The 16851-nt window shown below is 34.6% G+C and overlaps 3 protein-coding genes across 3 annotated transcripts; 1 reads left to right on the top strand and 2 right to left on the bottom strand.

The window, feature by feature from the left end:
* The first annotated feature begins 2983 nt into the window (after nt 1-2983).
* On the top strand, nt 2984-4795 carry LOC123905737 ((+)-neomenthol dehydrogenase-like). The gene is made up of 5 exons (XM_045955452.1): nt 2984-3059; nt 3216-3459; nt 3636-3713; nt 3786-3974; nt 4418-4795. The coding sequence occupies exons 1-5, from the start codon at nt 3028-3030 to the stop codon at nt 4793-4795; spliced, it is 921 nt and encodes a 306-aa protein (XP_045811408.1). The 5' UTR covers nt 2984-3027.
* Nucleotides 4796-4852: 57 nt separating this feature from the next.
* On the bottom strand, nt 4853-9565 carry LOC123905735 (bifunctional aspartokinase/homoserine dehydrogenase 1-like). Its single transcript, XM_045955447.1, has 13 exons — nt 9210-9565; nt 8801-8951; nt 8630-8707; nt 8392-8507; nt 7651-7704; nt 6973-7060; nt 6734-6826; nt 6568-6608; nt 6218-6271; nt 5956-6119; nt 5729-5798; nt 5368-5534; nt 4853-5168 (listed from the first exon to the last, which is right to left on the bottom strand). Exons 1-12 carry the CDS (start codon nt 9303-9305, stop codon nt 5409-5411), a joined length of 1131 nt encoding a protein of 376 aa, XP_045811403.1. The 5' UTR covers nt 9306-9565; the 3' UTR covers nt 4853-5168; nt 5368-5408.
* Nucleotides 9566-12385: 2820 nt separating this feature from the next.
* LOC123905734 (protein EDS1L-like) lies at nt 12386-15764 on the bottom strand. Its single transcript, XM_045955445.1, has 3 exons — nt 15221-15764; nt 13965-14768; nt 12386-13419 (listed from the first exon to the last, which is right to left on the bottom strand). The coding sequence occupies exons 1-3, from the start codon at nt 15611-15613 to the stop codon at nt 12691-12693; spliced, it is 1926 nt and encodes a 641-aa protein (XP_045811401.1). The 5' UTR covers nt 15614-15764; the 3' UTR covers nt 12386-12690.
* Nucleotides 15765-16851: the final 1087 nt, after the last annotated feature.

Here is a 16851-nt window from a genome sequence, read left to right as displayed (position 1 = left end):
ATGTTTACTATTGTGTTTTGATGACCCTAGTCCCTGAATTCAATTATGCGAATGCAATTAGATATGAATGAAAGACAAAAGTTGATATAAAAGACAATGGATTATATGAATGAAAGACAATGGATTATATAAATAAATAGGACTAAAATTAAAAATAGTAAATTTAAAAGGAAAGTACATATAAAAGTTGATATAAGTGGGATGACCGGATTTCGAACCTCGATGCATAGAGCTGTCAAAACGGGCGGTCCGGCCAATTTCGGGCTGGCCCGGTCGGGCTTTGGGCTTCGTCGGGCCGGGCTAAAAATCCCAGATAAAAAACGGGCTACCAAAATTAGTGTCCAAGCCCGGCCCGGGTAGTCGGGCTTTCGGGCCGGGCCGGTTTATTTTTTTTTATTTTTTTTTTATTTCTAGTGCTCAAACTCAACCATATAAATAGCATTAATAAATCTCGCGCGTCCTATTTTTTACTCATCCGCTATATATATACATATATATATATATCTATAATAATTCTTGCGCGCCGTATTTTTACTCATCCCCTATCTACGAGTTTCGCGCACGCCCTATTATTACTCTCATCCACTACCTACGAGTTTCCCGCGCGTCATATTTGTACTCATCCGCTACCTACAATTTTCCCGCACGCCCTATTTTTACTCATCCGCTACGTACGAGTTTCTCACGCGCCCTATTTTTCTTTATCCACTACGTACGAGTTTCTCACGCGCCCTATTTTTAATCATGCACTCACTACCTACGAGTTTCTCGCGCCTTATTTTTACGCATCCGCTACTTATGAGTTTCTCGTGCGTCATATTTTTACTCATCCGCTACCTACGACTTTCTCGCGCGCCCTATTTTTACTCATCCGCTACGTATGAGTTTCTCGCGCGCCCTATTTTTATTCATCCACAACGTACGAGTTTCTCGCGCGTCCTATTTTTACTCATCCGCTACCTACGAGTTTCTTGGGTGCCCTATTTTTACTCATCTGCTACTTAAGTAGCGGACGGTGTTTTATAATTTATATTACAAAACTAATTTCAAATCATCCAAAACAAATTATTTATATTTATATTTTATTTTATTTTTTAATTTTAATTTTTTCGGGCTTGCGGGCCGCTCGCGGCCCATTCAGGCTAGCCCATATTTTAATCGAACTTTGTCGGGCCGGGCTAAAAAGCCCAGAAATAATTCGGGCTAGGATTTTCAAGGCCCGAGCCCGGGAAAAAATCGGGCTTGTTGGGCCGGCCCATTCGGGCTAGCCCATTTTGACAGCTCTAGATGCACTGCATATATAATGCATTGTGCTTGCTAATTGAGCTAAACTCACGAAAACGACCAAAATATATTTAACCATATGTTGTATCATAATATACGCTTGAGGCACACTACTAACACAATGAAGTGTGGGTCTCCTATTTTAGGAGGAAATAAGTATCATAGTACTTAAATATAGGAGATGTTGTCAATAGGAGACTCACACTTCATATATAGAGGGTACTATATTCTAAATTATATGTTTAAAATAGGAGATCCACACTTCATTGAAATTATTTTAAATTAGGGGTATATATGGAACTAAATTATTAATATATATATATATATATATATAATTTTGAATATGTTTGTAATATCATGATATATGTTTATAAACATTACTTAAATTATTTTAAGGGTTTGTCTAACATGTGCGGTATGTATGGAATACATTGAAATTTATAGGTTTATTAAATGAAAATAATTATTTACAATGTGTTTTCATGATTTTGATGATTATGTCTTTTGTTTCTTATAAAAAGGACTAGAAGAAGTATAAAATTGAGTTATCTAGATTTTTTTTTTATTTTAATCAAAGAGTATATCAAGACTTATTAAGTTTACTTTTACTCCGTTGAGCAACTTTAGGATACAACAAATGAAGGTTTTTTCTAACATGCACAAGCAACTCATGTGGTGCATGGTGCACAAGTTTCGAATAACATTATAATGAATACGAATTTTACAAAATAGACCATTGGATTGAAAGATTATATCATATAGATCTTCCATAGAAATTTTTAGAAAAATCGAAAATCATTTGATATGTTATTGAGACCCATAAAAATTAACGGTTTATGAGTTTTTATTAAATACCGTTAATTTTGATGGGTCTCAATAACATATGAAATGATTTTCAATTTTTCTAAAAATTTCTATGGATGATCTATATGATATAATTTTTCAATCCAATGGTCAATTTTATAAAATTCGTATTCGTTATAATGTTATTCGAGACTTGTGCACCATGCATCACATGAGTTGCTTGTGCATGTTAGACTTGGCCACAAATGAAAGGTTTTTGTTGCAATTGCTATTGAATGCATGATGCACGCTGAACATGATCATGATTCATTTGCAGTACTTAAGCCAACCAACATGTCAACAAAATCACAAACTTGGCGATGCTTCTTATTTGATACACATACCAATAGATTTACTTAATAACGGATCTTCAAGAATAATTCCTTATAATAATAATTGAATTAAATGATAAACAAACATGCCATTGACTTATTATTACCGGTGTTAGTTTGTTTCAATTGTCACCCTGCCTGCAATGCCACATAAATCCTTTCTTTATATATCCACCTTCCAATTAATTTTCTTAATATGTACGTAAGTATGTTAAAGGACAATCATTTAAAACAAGACATTGGGCTCAAGTGGTTAATGAGCTCCCCTTACGACGAATTGTTTGGAAGAACCCAAGTTTGATGCTTGGTGAGAACAATTTTTGGCCAGACTTTACTTACCTCGTGGCTGAACTCTGAATTACCGGGGCTCCTTTCCTTGAAAACCATAGCGTTAAGACAAAAAAAAATGACAATCATTTAGAAACATTATCTTTCTATACAAAATAGAGAAACTCTTATTCATTCCTTAAGATATAAGTTTACTAAATTCAACATTTAAAATTTTGCAGGTTATAAACTTAAGAGCCTGAAGCATATCCTCTGCTAGACACATTATCTACATACATAAATGGAATCAAATGGAAGATATGTAGCACAAAGGTGAGAAACCATCAATTATTAAACCTTAGGCTTGAAAATCACCCTTGACACTTGAAACTCAAACTTTTACAATTTCAGAAGTTAACAAAATGATATAAATAATACATGACTATACAAGGTGGTGGCTGACACATAATATGGTTTATATGGATATAGATATGCAGTGGTTACAGGTGCAAACAAAGGTATTGGACTGGAAATAGTGAAGCAATTGGCGTCTTTAGGCATCGCGGTTGTGTTAACAGCAAGAAATGAGACAAGGGGAAGGGATGCCATAACAAAGCTTCACCAAATAGGTCTGTCAAATGTGATATTCCATCAGCTGGATGTCGTGGATGCTCTCAGTATTGAGTCATTGGCCAAGTTCATCCAACAGGAGTTTGGCAGGCTTGATATCTTGGTTAGCTTTTATAGATCTAAGTTCTAACATCTAAAATATTAATCATCTTCTTCAGTGTTTATAATCATCATTATCTTTAAGGTCAACATAAGATTGAACAAATAATATGCTACAAAATGAGTCAATTCCTAAATATTAGGATAAACAGAAGTAAATTGACAGATTGTTCTGTGAAGATTAATAACGCAGGAGCATCGTGCGTAGAAGTAGACAAGGAGGGTCTAAAGGCTTTAAATGTGGATCCTGCAACTTGGGTATGGTCAAATTTTCTACTAAATTACTAAAATTTACAAAAAATGGAACATTTTTATGACTTGTGAATGCAGTTGTCAGGAAAGGTTGACAACACATTGTTTCAAGGAGTTATTACAGAAACTTACAGAAGCGCCGAAGAATGTTTAAATACAAATTATTATGGCGTCAAAAGAGTAACTATGGCTCTCCTTCCCTTGCTACAATTATCATTTGGAAAGGCAAGGATAGTGAACCTCTCCTCCCTTAGGGGTGAGTTAAAGGTATAAAGTCGAAATCCAGCCACATAAGAAACATCATTTACAGATAGTATGCTCAGTATATTCTGTGTATTAGTGTGAAAATTAACAACACCTTGACCACCTGCCTAAACTTTCATGCATACACCCAATTTATCTTGTTTATTTCTTTTTAAAGTTATACCATAAAGTTTATTCTGGAATGTATGGTTGCTCTCACTGGTTGACGTAGATCCTCTTCTGTTACTAAACAGTTCCAATAGGAGAGACACAACTAATAAAATAAAATTAGTTGTGTATTTTTCTCTCTTACTACAACCATTCAGTAACTGGAGTCGGAGAGAAATCCAACCCTTGTCTGACAGTTGGTCTCCAACAAACTCCAAACATACCAATCCATTTGGATTGGCTAGATTTCCAAAATGAAATGCAAAATACATGATGAAAATATCAATGGTTATGTGCAGAGGATTCCAAATGAGAGGCTAAGAAATGAACTTGGGGTTGTGGAGGAACTATCAGAAGAGAAAATAGATGCCACAGTGAAGAAATTTCTGTATGATTTTAAAGGAAATGCTCTTGAAGCTAATGGGTGGGGAATGATGCTTCCAGCATACAGCATATCAAAGGCCAGCCTCAATGCCTACACAAGAGTTCTTTCCAAGAAAAATCCTGACATACTCATTAACTGTGTTCATCCTGGGTTTGTAGGCACTGATCTCAACTGGCACAAAGGCACAATGACAGTAGATCAGGGTGCTAGAGGACCAGTCATGCTGGCCCTTTTACCAGATGAAGGCCCTACAGGTTGCTATTTTGATTGCACTGAATTAGCAGAATTTTAAAGGATGATACTGCATTATAATTTATGAGATGATACAAGTCGTAACCATATCCTTATGTTATCCAAACAAAATTATTGCGATTAAAGTTATTACCAATTACAGCCGACATTGATATATATTCTCATAGTTCTATACCAACCGAATAAAAAAGTAATATTACATCAAAAACATTTCCAACATAAACAGACATTAGAATGTGTTTGAGGGGAAAAAAATGCCTCGCAGGTAATCTAGTAACATTCATCCGTATGAAGCCTGCAGGTAAGCTCTATTGATCATCAACTTGTGATTTTCACCTAAAATGTAATCTAGTAATATTCATCCATATGAAGTCTGCAGGTAAGCTCCATTGATCATCAACTTGAGATTTCACCTAAAATGTATACTATAGGCCATGAGCACAATAATACTATAGGCAAATTTTTACATTGAAATCACCTTACTTGAAAACAACATTGAGAACGGTACAAATTACCAAATCAAAATAAATCCATGAATGGGGGACCAACCAATAATATATTTTAACCCAGCACATCAGCAAGATTTTAGGACAAGATGCCTAGCAGCTGTACCTTTTATTTTTCTTTAAATTCACGGAACAAAAACTTTTCCCTCAAGAAAATAAATCCTGAATATCCACAATATCAGCAAGGACACCAGCTGCAGTCGTGTCATTTCCTGCTCCAGCACCTTGAATAACCAGAGGTTGGTCACTATAGCATCGAGTGTATATTTCCAACTGTCATTTGCATCAACATACAAAATGGTCAAGTCTTTGAAGTTATTGCTCCGCAAAGCTGAATTTGTAGTATATGGAAAAGCAAAGAAATTGAGAATGAAAGCATATTGTACCAGGTCAAGCCTCTAATATGGAAAAGAATCCTAATTAAAAGTACATGACAGCAAAATAGTATTCTAATAAAAGAAGTTTACCACATTATCGCTTCCTCTTAATCTTCCTAAAGCAGAATTCTTTGGAAGCTCTTGAATACCGACTTCACACCTAGGAAAAGGAGAAAAAATAGAATTAATATAAAAGGTGCCGATGTATTTAATATTAATAATTTTGAGCAGTCAACGTTACCAAAACATATGCAAAGATTGAATTGAACATAAAATAAGAGAACATAAAATATGAAGGGAGGAAAAAAAATAGATACCTTTGACCCTCAACGACACAGACATATCGCAGAACATTTCCGTTTGAAGCAGCCTTCTCAACTCTCTCTTGAATATCTTTGTCTAGCAACAAGAGTCCACGGTCCAAAAAGTCTTCAACATTCATTACATCAGGCCCCATTTCTTTGGGATACAAGCTCTCAATCTTCGAAATTCATATAAAATTATTAACATAGGAGGAAAATAAGCAAAATATAGGAAAGGCGGGACATAAAAGTAGAATGTTAAAAATGCCTAACAAACCTGAATGCTATCCATATTAATCCGATGTCCAAGTATTCTAGCAAGAATCAAAGCCTGTTTCAATATCAAAAAGCAGAAAGTTTGCATTAGACCATCTTAAATTATTATTCATAATAATACATCCAACTTCATTCAAAAGTAGTGCAGAAAGTCCCATGATAAGAAATGGTCAACTAAAAAGTTTAAAAAACTCCAATATCACAATTTTGGAAATGAAACTGAAGCCTCATTAGTGGCATACAGCGCATGAATTTTGCTAACGTGAACCAGTGAAACAGATTTGCGAGGTTTTGGATAAAGCGGAACAGCTAATGAAACTAATTTTTGGAGAAGAAAAACAAACATTGAACCTTTCTAGCAACATCCATTCCACCAAGATCGTCACGCGGATCTGCAACAAGACAGTGCACATATGTAGTCCACACGCTTAAAGGTAAATTATCAGAAACTAACTGTGTAGCAATTAGCAAATGGAGCACACTCAACAATACAATTTCAAAAGTAGTAGTCAATAACCTGGTTCAGTGTACCCTAGACTTTTAGCAGCTTTTACAACTTTGCTCAGTGGCTTTCCATCTTCAACCTCACTCATTACATACCCCAATGTCCCTAGTAAGAGTATACAACATAAAATACAATATTAACATAACAATACCTTACATTTATGTGGAAGACTGCCAACTATGAATATGTGATCAAGCATAAGGAAATAATATCTAGAAGATGTAATCGTACGACAACGAAAGATATTATACCACTCAAACTTCCAACAATGCGATGAACAGGATCACCAGAAGAGATTATGCGGTTCAGGGATGCTATCACAGGAAGACCAGCCCCTACCTTTGAAAACATCACAACCAGATAAGTCATAGCACTTCAATCAATGATATTTCAATATTCCCATGAAGCCAAATAAGATTTTGTCGATAGGCAAAGCTTCCTATTCAAATTTCACTTCCATTAACTAACAACCTAACAAATATGCACGGCCCATTCAAAGCATAGTTCTCATTTTGCTATAGTAAGAAATTGATCACTTTACATGCAAGTGTATTAACTGATTGATTGAAGCATAAAATCAATAAATACAACATTGAAAAAATTGTCATAAAGTAAATAGATATAATATAATGACTAATTCAAAAACAATGGATGAGACAAACACATAGCAGAATCAAACATATATAAATTATAAATCCATACAACATCCAGAACTCATACAGGCTCTAATTTGGTTACTGTGAGATTAGTGTTTATGACAGAAATACAACCAATCAAAGAAATTCTAGAAACATATTTGCAGCTTATATAGCTCTTTACTGAAAATTCACACTTTCACGATCACGACTATTTTTATACAGTCCCACCATGTTGCGATAACAAGTTGATACATTTGTAATCTAGCCAAGGCAAGAATTAACATCACTTACAGTTGACTCATGTCGGATACGACGTGGATATGTCAGAAGTTTTTCAAAATCCTCCTGTTCCATGTAAGAGTTACTATTTAGATGAGGCAAACACAACAATATAACAAAGAAACAAAGTAAAGCGGGAGAAAATAAAACCATATCTTTTACTTGATAGAATAGTCATAACAAAACTCTTTTAGGGAAAATTCTAATTTTACCATCTTTAACCAAGGGCCACGTGCACTTCGGTCGGTCTCAAAACTTTGAGACAGGCAATGTCCTAAACTTTTTTAGATGCACATTTTCATTGTTGTATTTGATTTTCTGTCATATGTTAACAGAAAAAGGAACATTCAAATCATGTGACCACTTTTTTTTAGCGAATTTTATGATTAGAAAAGTCCACTTCAAGGAGGATCATATATGGTGCTGAAGCTTCAAAAGCATGATACCAGAATGACAAACTATGTTAATAGCTTAACAGAAAATCAAACAGAAAGACAAAATTCCACACATTATAAAGTTTAGGGATCATGCAGCATGATTTCTATCTATTAAGACCGAAATGAACATGACAATAAAATTACAGCGGATAAATTGGACTTTTTTTGCCTTCTACAACATGGCAAATTGTCAATAAGTGCCACTGGTTACCCGTAAGGCAAAATGAGACATAAATAGGATTTTTCTACTTGACATTTATGTATTTCCTACCCTATCATTTCAACAATCATTATGAAACAGTTGTAATGATCTAACCATTGTAGATGTGAGAGGCTTTTTATTTGCCATAACAACACAACAACCCAGATCAACCACTTGTTTTAGCACCACAATAGTGTCTGCGCTAGCAGTACAATCAACAAAGACCAATCCTACAATGAAAATAATCAGACGTAACATCTATCAGAAGTGATTGCATGCACAAAATTTTCCTCTTATTTAGAACTTCCTTTGAAATCAATCACATTAAGCAAGTGATACAAATTCAACACACCTGTCTTTTTACCAAGTTGAGATGCAATCTCTAAAATCTTTCCTTTCGATTCCGGATGCACAAATACTTGACATTGTCCTTTCAATAACAATCAAAGAGTAAGCATAAGAAATCACACAGATATGCATATCACAACCAAGAAAAGCTAATCATATTGGCATAGATATCTACCAAAATCACCAAGATTTGATAGAGATTCGCCGCCATTCTTGAGCCGACAAAGTTCTAACAAGAAGCTATCATCCAACCCTTTATTCAACAAATCATCAACAACCACCAGAGATTTACTATCACCAACTCCCACAACTCTCAAACAGAGTCCCTGCCAATCAAAACATCAATCAACCAACCAACAAAAACACTTCAAACTTGATGAACACATTTTCTCAAACAATGTCAAAAAAGGATCATATTTTACTATGATCAATAGCTAGATGAATAACCCCATAATAAAAAAACAAACATAAAATGGTCAAGAAGACAAATGGGTCATCAAAAATCATCAAAAAATTTAAACTTTGAAGCTAAAGCAATGATTTTGATTGATAAGTATGAAGCAAAAGGGGTGTTAATTAATTACCTGTGCAGAGTGAAGAGAACGGCATGAAACAATGTGTTGGAGAAGATGAGAACCAACTCCTCCACAACCCATTAGAATCAGAGGAATTGTCTTCATTTTTGAGTGAGTTATTCACTTTTTCTTTCTCTATTGAAAAAGATTAAATAAAACTTGGCAAATTGAATTCTAGGGTTTTTGTGTAATGGTATAATGGAAGAAGCAGTAATGGGACTGTGTCTGTTACTGTGAACTCAGAAATTTTATTTAGCTGAAGGGTTTTTCAATGTTTGACATTGGCAAACGAAAAATAGTTAATAACAAGGTACTATATCAATTTTTTTATTTTGGTAACTTTAATTAATAAATCAAATCAGGTGATGGGACTCGAGCTTTCTCTAAAATAAATCGTTAGAAAAAATTCAAGTTCCATTGTTCAGAGAAATAATATTTATTACAGTAGAATTTACTTAAATTATGTCCGGCTTTGAATTAGCATACCACAAAACAGGAGGATTAATGCATTCGATCCCCTGCAACTACGATCGAGAGGGGGCTGGAACCACTTGATGTCAGAACTGACCCCTGAACAAGATTAAATTTGTGGTGAAAACCAAATATATATATATATATATATATATATATATATATATATATATATATATATATATATATATATATATAGGGGGCTGCTAATTTAGACCCAGTTGGGTCTAAATTAGCAAGGTGCACCTTTTGAGTTTGACAAAAATACCCTTTCTTTTTTTTTAAAAAAAAAAAAAAACATATTGGCGCTGATCCAGTGTCGCGCGCCTACCGCAGGACCACCGTTACAGACCGTTGATTTCCATCAGACGGCCAAGAGATGATCTCATCATGGCTGTCGGATCAATCAGACAGTCCAGATCATCCATCTCCATGATAAGCCAGCGCGTGCACCACACTAGATCTGCGCCTGGAGAGAGAAAATTTCATTTTAAAAAAGCAGGACACGTGTCAACTGCTGGGTGGTTGGCGTGTTTTTTTTTCATTTAATACTTTAAACTCAATTATTTCGTTGTAAATTAATTTTTTATTTTTTTATTTTTATACCAAAATTCATAATTTTTTTTTGTTTACAAATAGAGACTTGGTTCGTTTGATTTGGACACAAAAAAAAAACTCAATTTTTCACTACCTTTAATTATCTTTATATAATACTGTGAAACCATTTAGCTGGTAGAATAGTTTCACAGTATAACTCTCTGAAACCATTTTACTGGTAGAAAGGTTTCAGTGAGTAATTTCTTAATTGTTTGCTTCTGAAACCATTCTGAAACCATTTAGCTGGTACAATGGTTTCAGAGCGTTGTACTTTGAAACCATTTCACTGATAGAATGGTTTCAGGGGAGTTGATTTTTAATTGTTTGCTTCTGAAACCATTTTACTGCTAGAATGATTTCACAGTATAACTCTCTGAAACCATTCTTCCAGCTAAATGGTTTCAGAAGCAAACAATAGTTTTTAATTACCGTTTTATCTCATTTAATTAACGAAAAATAGTTTCAGGTCTCAAAAAATTTCATAAAATATACCAAAAGTTTCAGAATATTATCTAATATTTTATTAGAAACAAATAAAAACACAATTGGTTTCAGAGTACAAATCTATGAAATTATTATTATTATTTGTTAAATGGTTTTAAATAATCAGCGGAATTTGTGAAAATAATTTCATGACTTGAACTAGGGAGAGTGAGGTACACAAGAGGGTTCTAAATAATTCATAGTACTTTACATAAAATTTTGGTAATTTTTTATGGAATTATAATATTTTTAATTACCTTTTTACTCATTTAATTAACTAAAAATAGTTTCGGGTCTCCAAAAATTTTATACAATATACCAAAATTTCCAGAATATTATCTACTATTTTATTATGAAAAAATAAAAAAAAATAGAGCCTCCCTGAGGCCGCACGCGCCCCCACGCTCCGCCGGTGAGAGTGGGCGTGGGCGACGCGCACTGTTCATCGTCCCTCCCACCCGTTTTATGCAGAAACGGGTCGTGCGACCCGGGTTTTGACCCGGTTCGATCTCCCTCAATACTCAACGAAACTCGACGTTCCTTATATGGATTTTGATCATTTTTCAATTTTACAAAGGTTTCCGGTATTAGTTTTCGAAATCGGCGTTCGATTCGCACGTAAAATGAGGTCGAAATTTAGAAGAAATTTAAAAAATGTAATAGTTGTTCTATTGTTTCAAAAAAAAAAAAAGGTATTTTTATGATGCAAATTACATACATGCCCCAGTTGCTCTATTGTTTCAAAAAAAAAAAAAATGGGTATTTTTGTCCAACTCAAAAGGTGCACCTTGCTAACTTAGACCTAACTAGGGTCTAAGTTAGAAAACCCCATATATATAGTCTTTATTTCACAAAAAAATACAAACAAATGAGATAGTAAGAGATCTCTTTCAGCTGAATAAGAGATTTTTAGTTCGAATTCTACTTAAAATTGCACATTACTATCGTTGCACTAAGAGAATATCCTGTTTGTAGAAAAATATCACATCATCAATATTTTATATAAGGTAAAAAAAATAAAAAATTATAAGGAATATTATGGAGATTGTACAGAAAATGTATCCCAACAAGGGTTCTTGAGTCCAAAGGGTTCATTGTTGACTGTCCTATAATTTGCCTTAGGTGCATACAATAGGCTAAAACAAGTTGGCATTGCTGCTTTGCGTGCCTTAAGTCTGTAAGCGAAGATTGAATTTCCATTATATTTTTAAGGATATGCTAAAATCTCTTGAAGATGACATTTAAATTATAGTTTGGAGTATATGGAGGAGTAGAAGAAACATTTTGCTATGGAAAGGAAACAATGAGAATGTGGAAATGATAGTTGGAAGGAAGGGCTTAGGTCTCAAACAGTGAAACTTGCTTAATGGATTCATTGCAGGCTCAACAGATGAATGCTGAGGATGTGAGCTTTTCACACTCCACCTATGTGGATTCCAAAGTTTAATGTGAATGCCGCTTTTGACGAAAATGATAGTGCAGTTGGAATTGACATTTGTAGTCGGGACCATACATGTTCTTTTGCACGTACTAGTTCTATTTTGTCCGACGATGTATTATTTTCTTATAACATTATAGTTGTGTTCACCATGAGGCAAACAAATATATGACTCGTATGTTGACAAGAGCGACTATAACTAACATGACATATTTCAGTTGTATTTCTCTTTTGAAAGCTAATCAATGCCAATATTTGAAAGACTAATCAATAACTTTTATCAAGTACAATAGTGTGAACGAAACGTGGTTGATACTCGCAATAATGCCATACATGAGATGAGACTGATAATATTAAGAATATACATCACAAAGGGAGGATACTGTATTTTAGTTGAATCAAGATAGCAAGGTGATTTATCCTTTAACAATAAAGAGCCTAGATGTAGGATGTGAATTCGTGTTCTTCGTTTTGAGTTGAAAATTACGATATCTACATGAGCTATCCTTTAACAGTAAAGAGAGAGGAGATGCCGGACGTAGATTTGTGTTCATGAGGTAGACATTCCCATAACTTTATGAAAGTTGGATCCTTTGAGAACACATCCTTGGTTAGTACCCCTTTATCAGTCCACTTTTTAATATCTTGCTCAAGTTTGAGAATCCTTTCCTTGACATCTTCAAAAGGTTTATTATTACTAATCCAGCTGCAAAGCTCCTCCACCTCAGCCCAAAAAGTCGATTCTGTGATTTCTTCTTTTGGCAACCTATTTGCATGCTCCAACCATCTCTGAGTATACCTATACCTCTTTGGCCTAGCCTTGTTCATGTAAGGTCCCGTGTCCTCATTCTTCAAATGCCGGTGATAATTGGCAATATCTAGAGGCTCAACAAGACGACGGAACCTGGTTCCGTGTCCAATCCATTCTTTTTTCCCTTCAAACTCATCTGGTAGTTCATACCTCTTAAGCATTTCAATTATCTCATCCCATACTCCTGCCAGCACAAGCCTCTTCACATTTGCTTGGAAATCCTTTGCCTCTTTTTGCACTTTGAAGGCATCATAGTAACCTTTTCCATTGTTTGTCTCACATGTAGCTTTGTATTCTTCCAAATCACTCATGCTTGCCAAAGCCTTATCTTGAATTTCCTTTTTTATTTTCTCCTCATTTCTTTCCTTTTGATTTTCTAACTCACCAGCTGCTCGAAGGCATAACCGTGCTCTTACGTTCTGAAATCAGTTTCAGGAAAACAAATCATCAGACACACGTACATATATAATATCAACTACCAAAATTATGCAGTTTAGTTTTATGCTTGGAAATATAAGATCTATCGTATCTAGTGAGAGCAGGAGACGCAAAAGGAGTAAATCTTGACCATATCACCGTTAATGGATGGTCAACATTAACTTCTCTGGTAATAACATGCTCTAACCAAGGTTTTAATCATTGTCGAGCATCATTTCGTGATATAACACAATTGCAGCATATGAAGCACGGACACTTTTCAGTCCCGGTGTCGGACACCGACACAACAGCAACACTTATGATTACATTGAATTCTGTCATTTTCTCAAATTATTATCGGTGCCGACGTGTCAGTGTCGTGTCCGTGTTTGTGTCTGTGTCTGTGCTTCATAGATTGCAGCCACATAGCAATCACAAAGACATAAATAAAACATTGACGTTGCAGCCACCATCACACTTTTTAAAACCTTGGCTCTAACTTAATATGCTTTCTATATATAGAGAAAGCAAAAACTGAATTACTCACCAGTCCAAGACTATCCAAGGCAGCTGCAATGTCGATATCAGGACCATCTTTAGCAGATAAGGGAAGGATGTCAAGTTTGTTTAAGTACACCACATTTTGCATTCCCAAGCTCTCCTCTAATTCAGCTTCATAGGCTAGATGTTGCAGTATGCTTTTGTTGGCAACTTCAGAAAGTTGTTTCAAATCTCTTAGCTGAGCAATGTGGAACATGAGTTGTAAAACGGCGTCTGAGTTTCTTACCACAATCAACTGTCCATTACCGTCGCAAAAGATGTAAGTTCCAAAGGGTCTATAAGGACTTAACTCAACAAAATTTGTCATAGTCTCCAACAACAAATTTGTGCTTCCCATTAGATTACAAGCAACATGGCTCGTAACAGTCGCTACATTCCTCATGACAGTAGAGTAAAATTCACAACTCACACTGTCTTCTATCGAATCTTGAGTGAAGGAAGGTTCAGATTTGTTGTTCTTGGGAGTTAAAAGCTGAAGAACAGAACTAAAAAGTTTTTCAATAGAAGAGAAAGGAGCAAGAAAAATCCTTGGCACTATATCATATCTCATGACAAAGTGTATGAAGTAACGAGACCAATTTTCTCGGTTTGAAGCATGAGAGAATATATGATTACCAATCAAGGGAGAACCAAAAGTTACACACATGGGTGACTTGTGCTGAATTTGGTTGGTTTTGTTAGAGTTAAGATTCTCTTCCAAGGCCCTAAATGTTGCAAGAATGGCCAAAACAGCTCCTGAAGAGTGCCCTGCAAACACTACTTGCTTCCCTTCTGCCATAGCTTTGTTTACCTGCAATGCAACACATTTGATTGGTCTCTTTGCTTAATAAGTGTTTCATTCGCAATATTATATTTATCTCAAATTAATTATCACTTTGAAATATCAACGGAACATTAATATACCCTTATTAATTGTAGTATTTGCTTTTCGTATATAGACAAAACAACTGAAAACTCACACACAAAGTGGAGGGGCCGAAGTTCGGACCCCAGTCATAGCGTCCAAGTTAGCAATTTTGACATTTATGTCGGTTGAGCTAGAATTTATGGACAATTGTAGTATTTCAACACAGCTAATTATTTCACCGATTATATTTAAATAAACATGTTTTAATAAATGAAACTCATGTTATCATTGAAATCAATGCAACTAATCATTTTCATATGAAGTAAGAATTGTGCAAAAATGAAACACTTATAATGAGACAGATGAAGTAAATGAAAGATTGTGCAGTTACATACCTCGGATATAATTGAGGAAAATTTCAACAAACGATCGAATCTGTTTAAGAAAGCTTCATTAACCAAAGCAGTTTCATCATTACCAACACTTTTAAGTAAAGGAAACTGAGCAAGATCTATCTTAGTTTCTCCAAAAGGTTTTCTAACAAACCAATCAGTTTCAACCCATGATCCAGGAAAGCTTATAACAAGATATTCTGTTAAATCCGAGGATGTCCTAAAAGTTTCATAAATATAAGGTTGATTTGGTGACTTGTGAGCTTTGAAAGATAAACTACATGTTTTCTTGATAACCTCTTCATTCAATCCTATGTTGTCTCCAACTAAACCTCCAACCATGTTTGGATTAAATTTGATTTGTGTTTGTTTCATTTTTGTTATCATCATGTTCATATATATAAGGTTAGTGTAGTGAAGAAATGGAAATTACTATATTGACGAAGACTTAACTTTACTGCACTTTCTTAGAAGTTTGGTTGCAATTATTTGATTAATTAAATGGAAATTTTGATGTATGGTGATGGCCTCATGGGGGTTATTACTTGGTAGTTGACGTTTAGACTATTGAGGTAAAGTACATGCCAATCTTCCAAGTGGGCTCCATAACAAATATGCTTTTTTTATCCTCCAATCAAACCATGGCTTGTAATTTACTCTCATTTATTATTAACAAGGTGTGATATATAAAAAATACAAAAAAGTTGTACAAAAATACAACACATTTTTTCTTCATTCATAGCATGGATATCGAGGCGTACAACAAATATTAAAAAAAGCAAAAAGTGTAGTTTTATTGTATTTTTGTTAAAAATTTGTGTTTAAATAACATTTTTCTTTATTATTAGTGACTAAAGATGTTGTAACTCGTTTTTGTTAGAATTAAGAGTTGGACCAGGTAGCTTACTAGATATGGATGTTCTATTAGATGACATTTTAGAATTGGAGATTGGGCATGTTGGGTCACGAGGGGGCAGTTGGGGATCATCCATATTGGGTTTAAGAAAAACTCTACACGTGAGTTGGACACCACACTTTTACCAAAAACCTTAAGGCGTTAGGTTTATGGATTCTCTCACTTATAAAGTGTTCAACCTCCACTTTTCTATGCAATATGAGACTTAACTCATACTTGTCACAATAGGCTCAACCCTATAAAATCAACTTTTAAGGAGAAGATTGCCCTCACTTATAAACATATATTAAGGTCATCTTGCAACTGGTGTAAGATTTCTTAACAACTTTTTCAAATAGGCCGGTGATTCTATTTATAGATATTGAAAAAACTTTTTTTTTTGGGTAAGAAGATATTGAAAAACTATTTGAGACTAATTTGACATATTAAGATAAGTTACATGGACCAATCTGGTGATTTACTCTATTTATAGATATTGCTACAAGTAGTTTAATTTACTACTCTTTTTTTTGGACAAAACTTAAAGCCTAAGATCAGGCCAAAGGCGTAGTCGATGGACAACAAGTGAATATTCTTGTACTACCTCTTGTTGGTCCCGAGGAACGGAGGAGGCTAGGTTAGCCGATAAAATGGTTGTCGGGCTTTGGTAAAAAATAGCGGATAACTTATAAGCTAGCTTTTAGGGGATAAACTAACTTATTGAATTTGTAGTGTTTGG

This window comes from Trifolium pratense, linkage group LG2 (assembly GCF_020283565.1).
Source record: "Trifolium pratense cultivar HEN17-A07 linkage group LG2, ARS_RC_1.1, whole genome shotgun sequence".
Classification (NCBI taxonomy): domain Eukaryota; kingdom Viridiplantae; phylum Streptophyta; class Magnoliopsida; order Fabales; family Fabaceae; genus Trifolium; species Trifolium pratense.
Note: the sequence above shows the minus strand (reverse complement) of the source record. Positions and strands in the feature narration are given on the sequence as shown.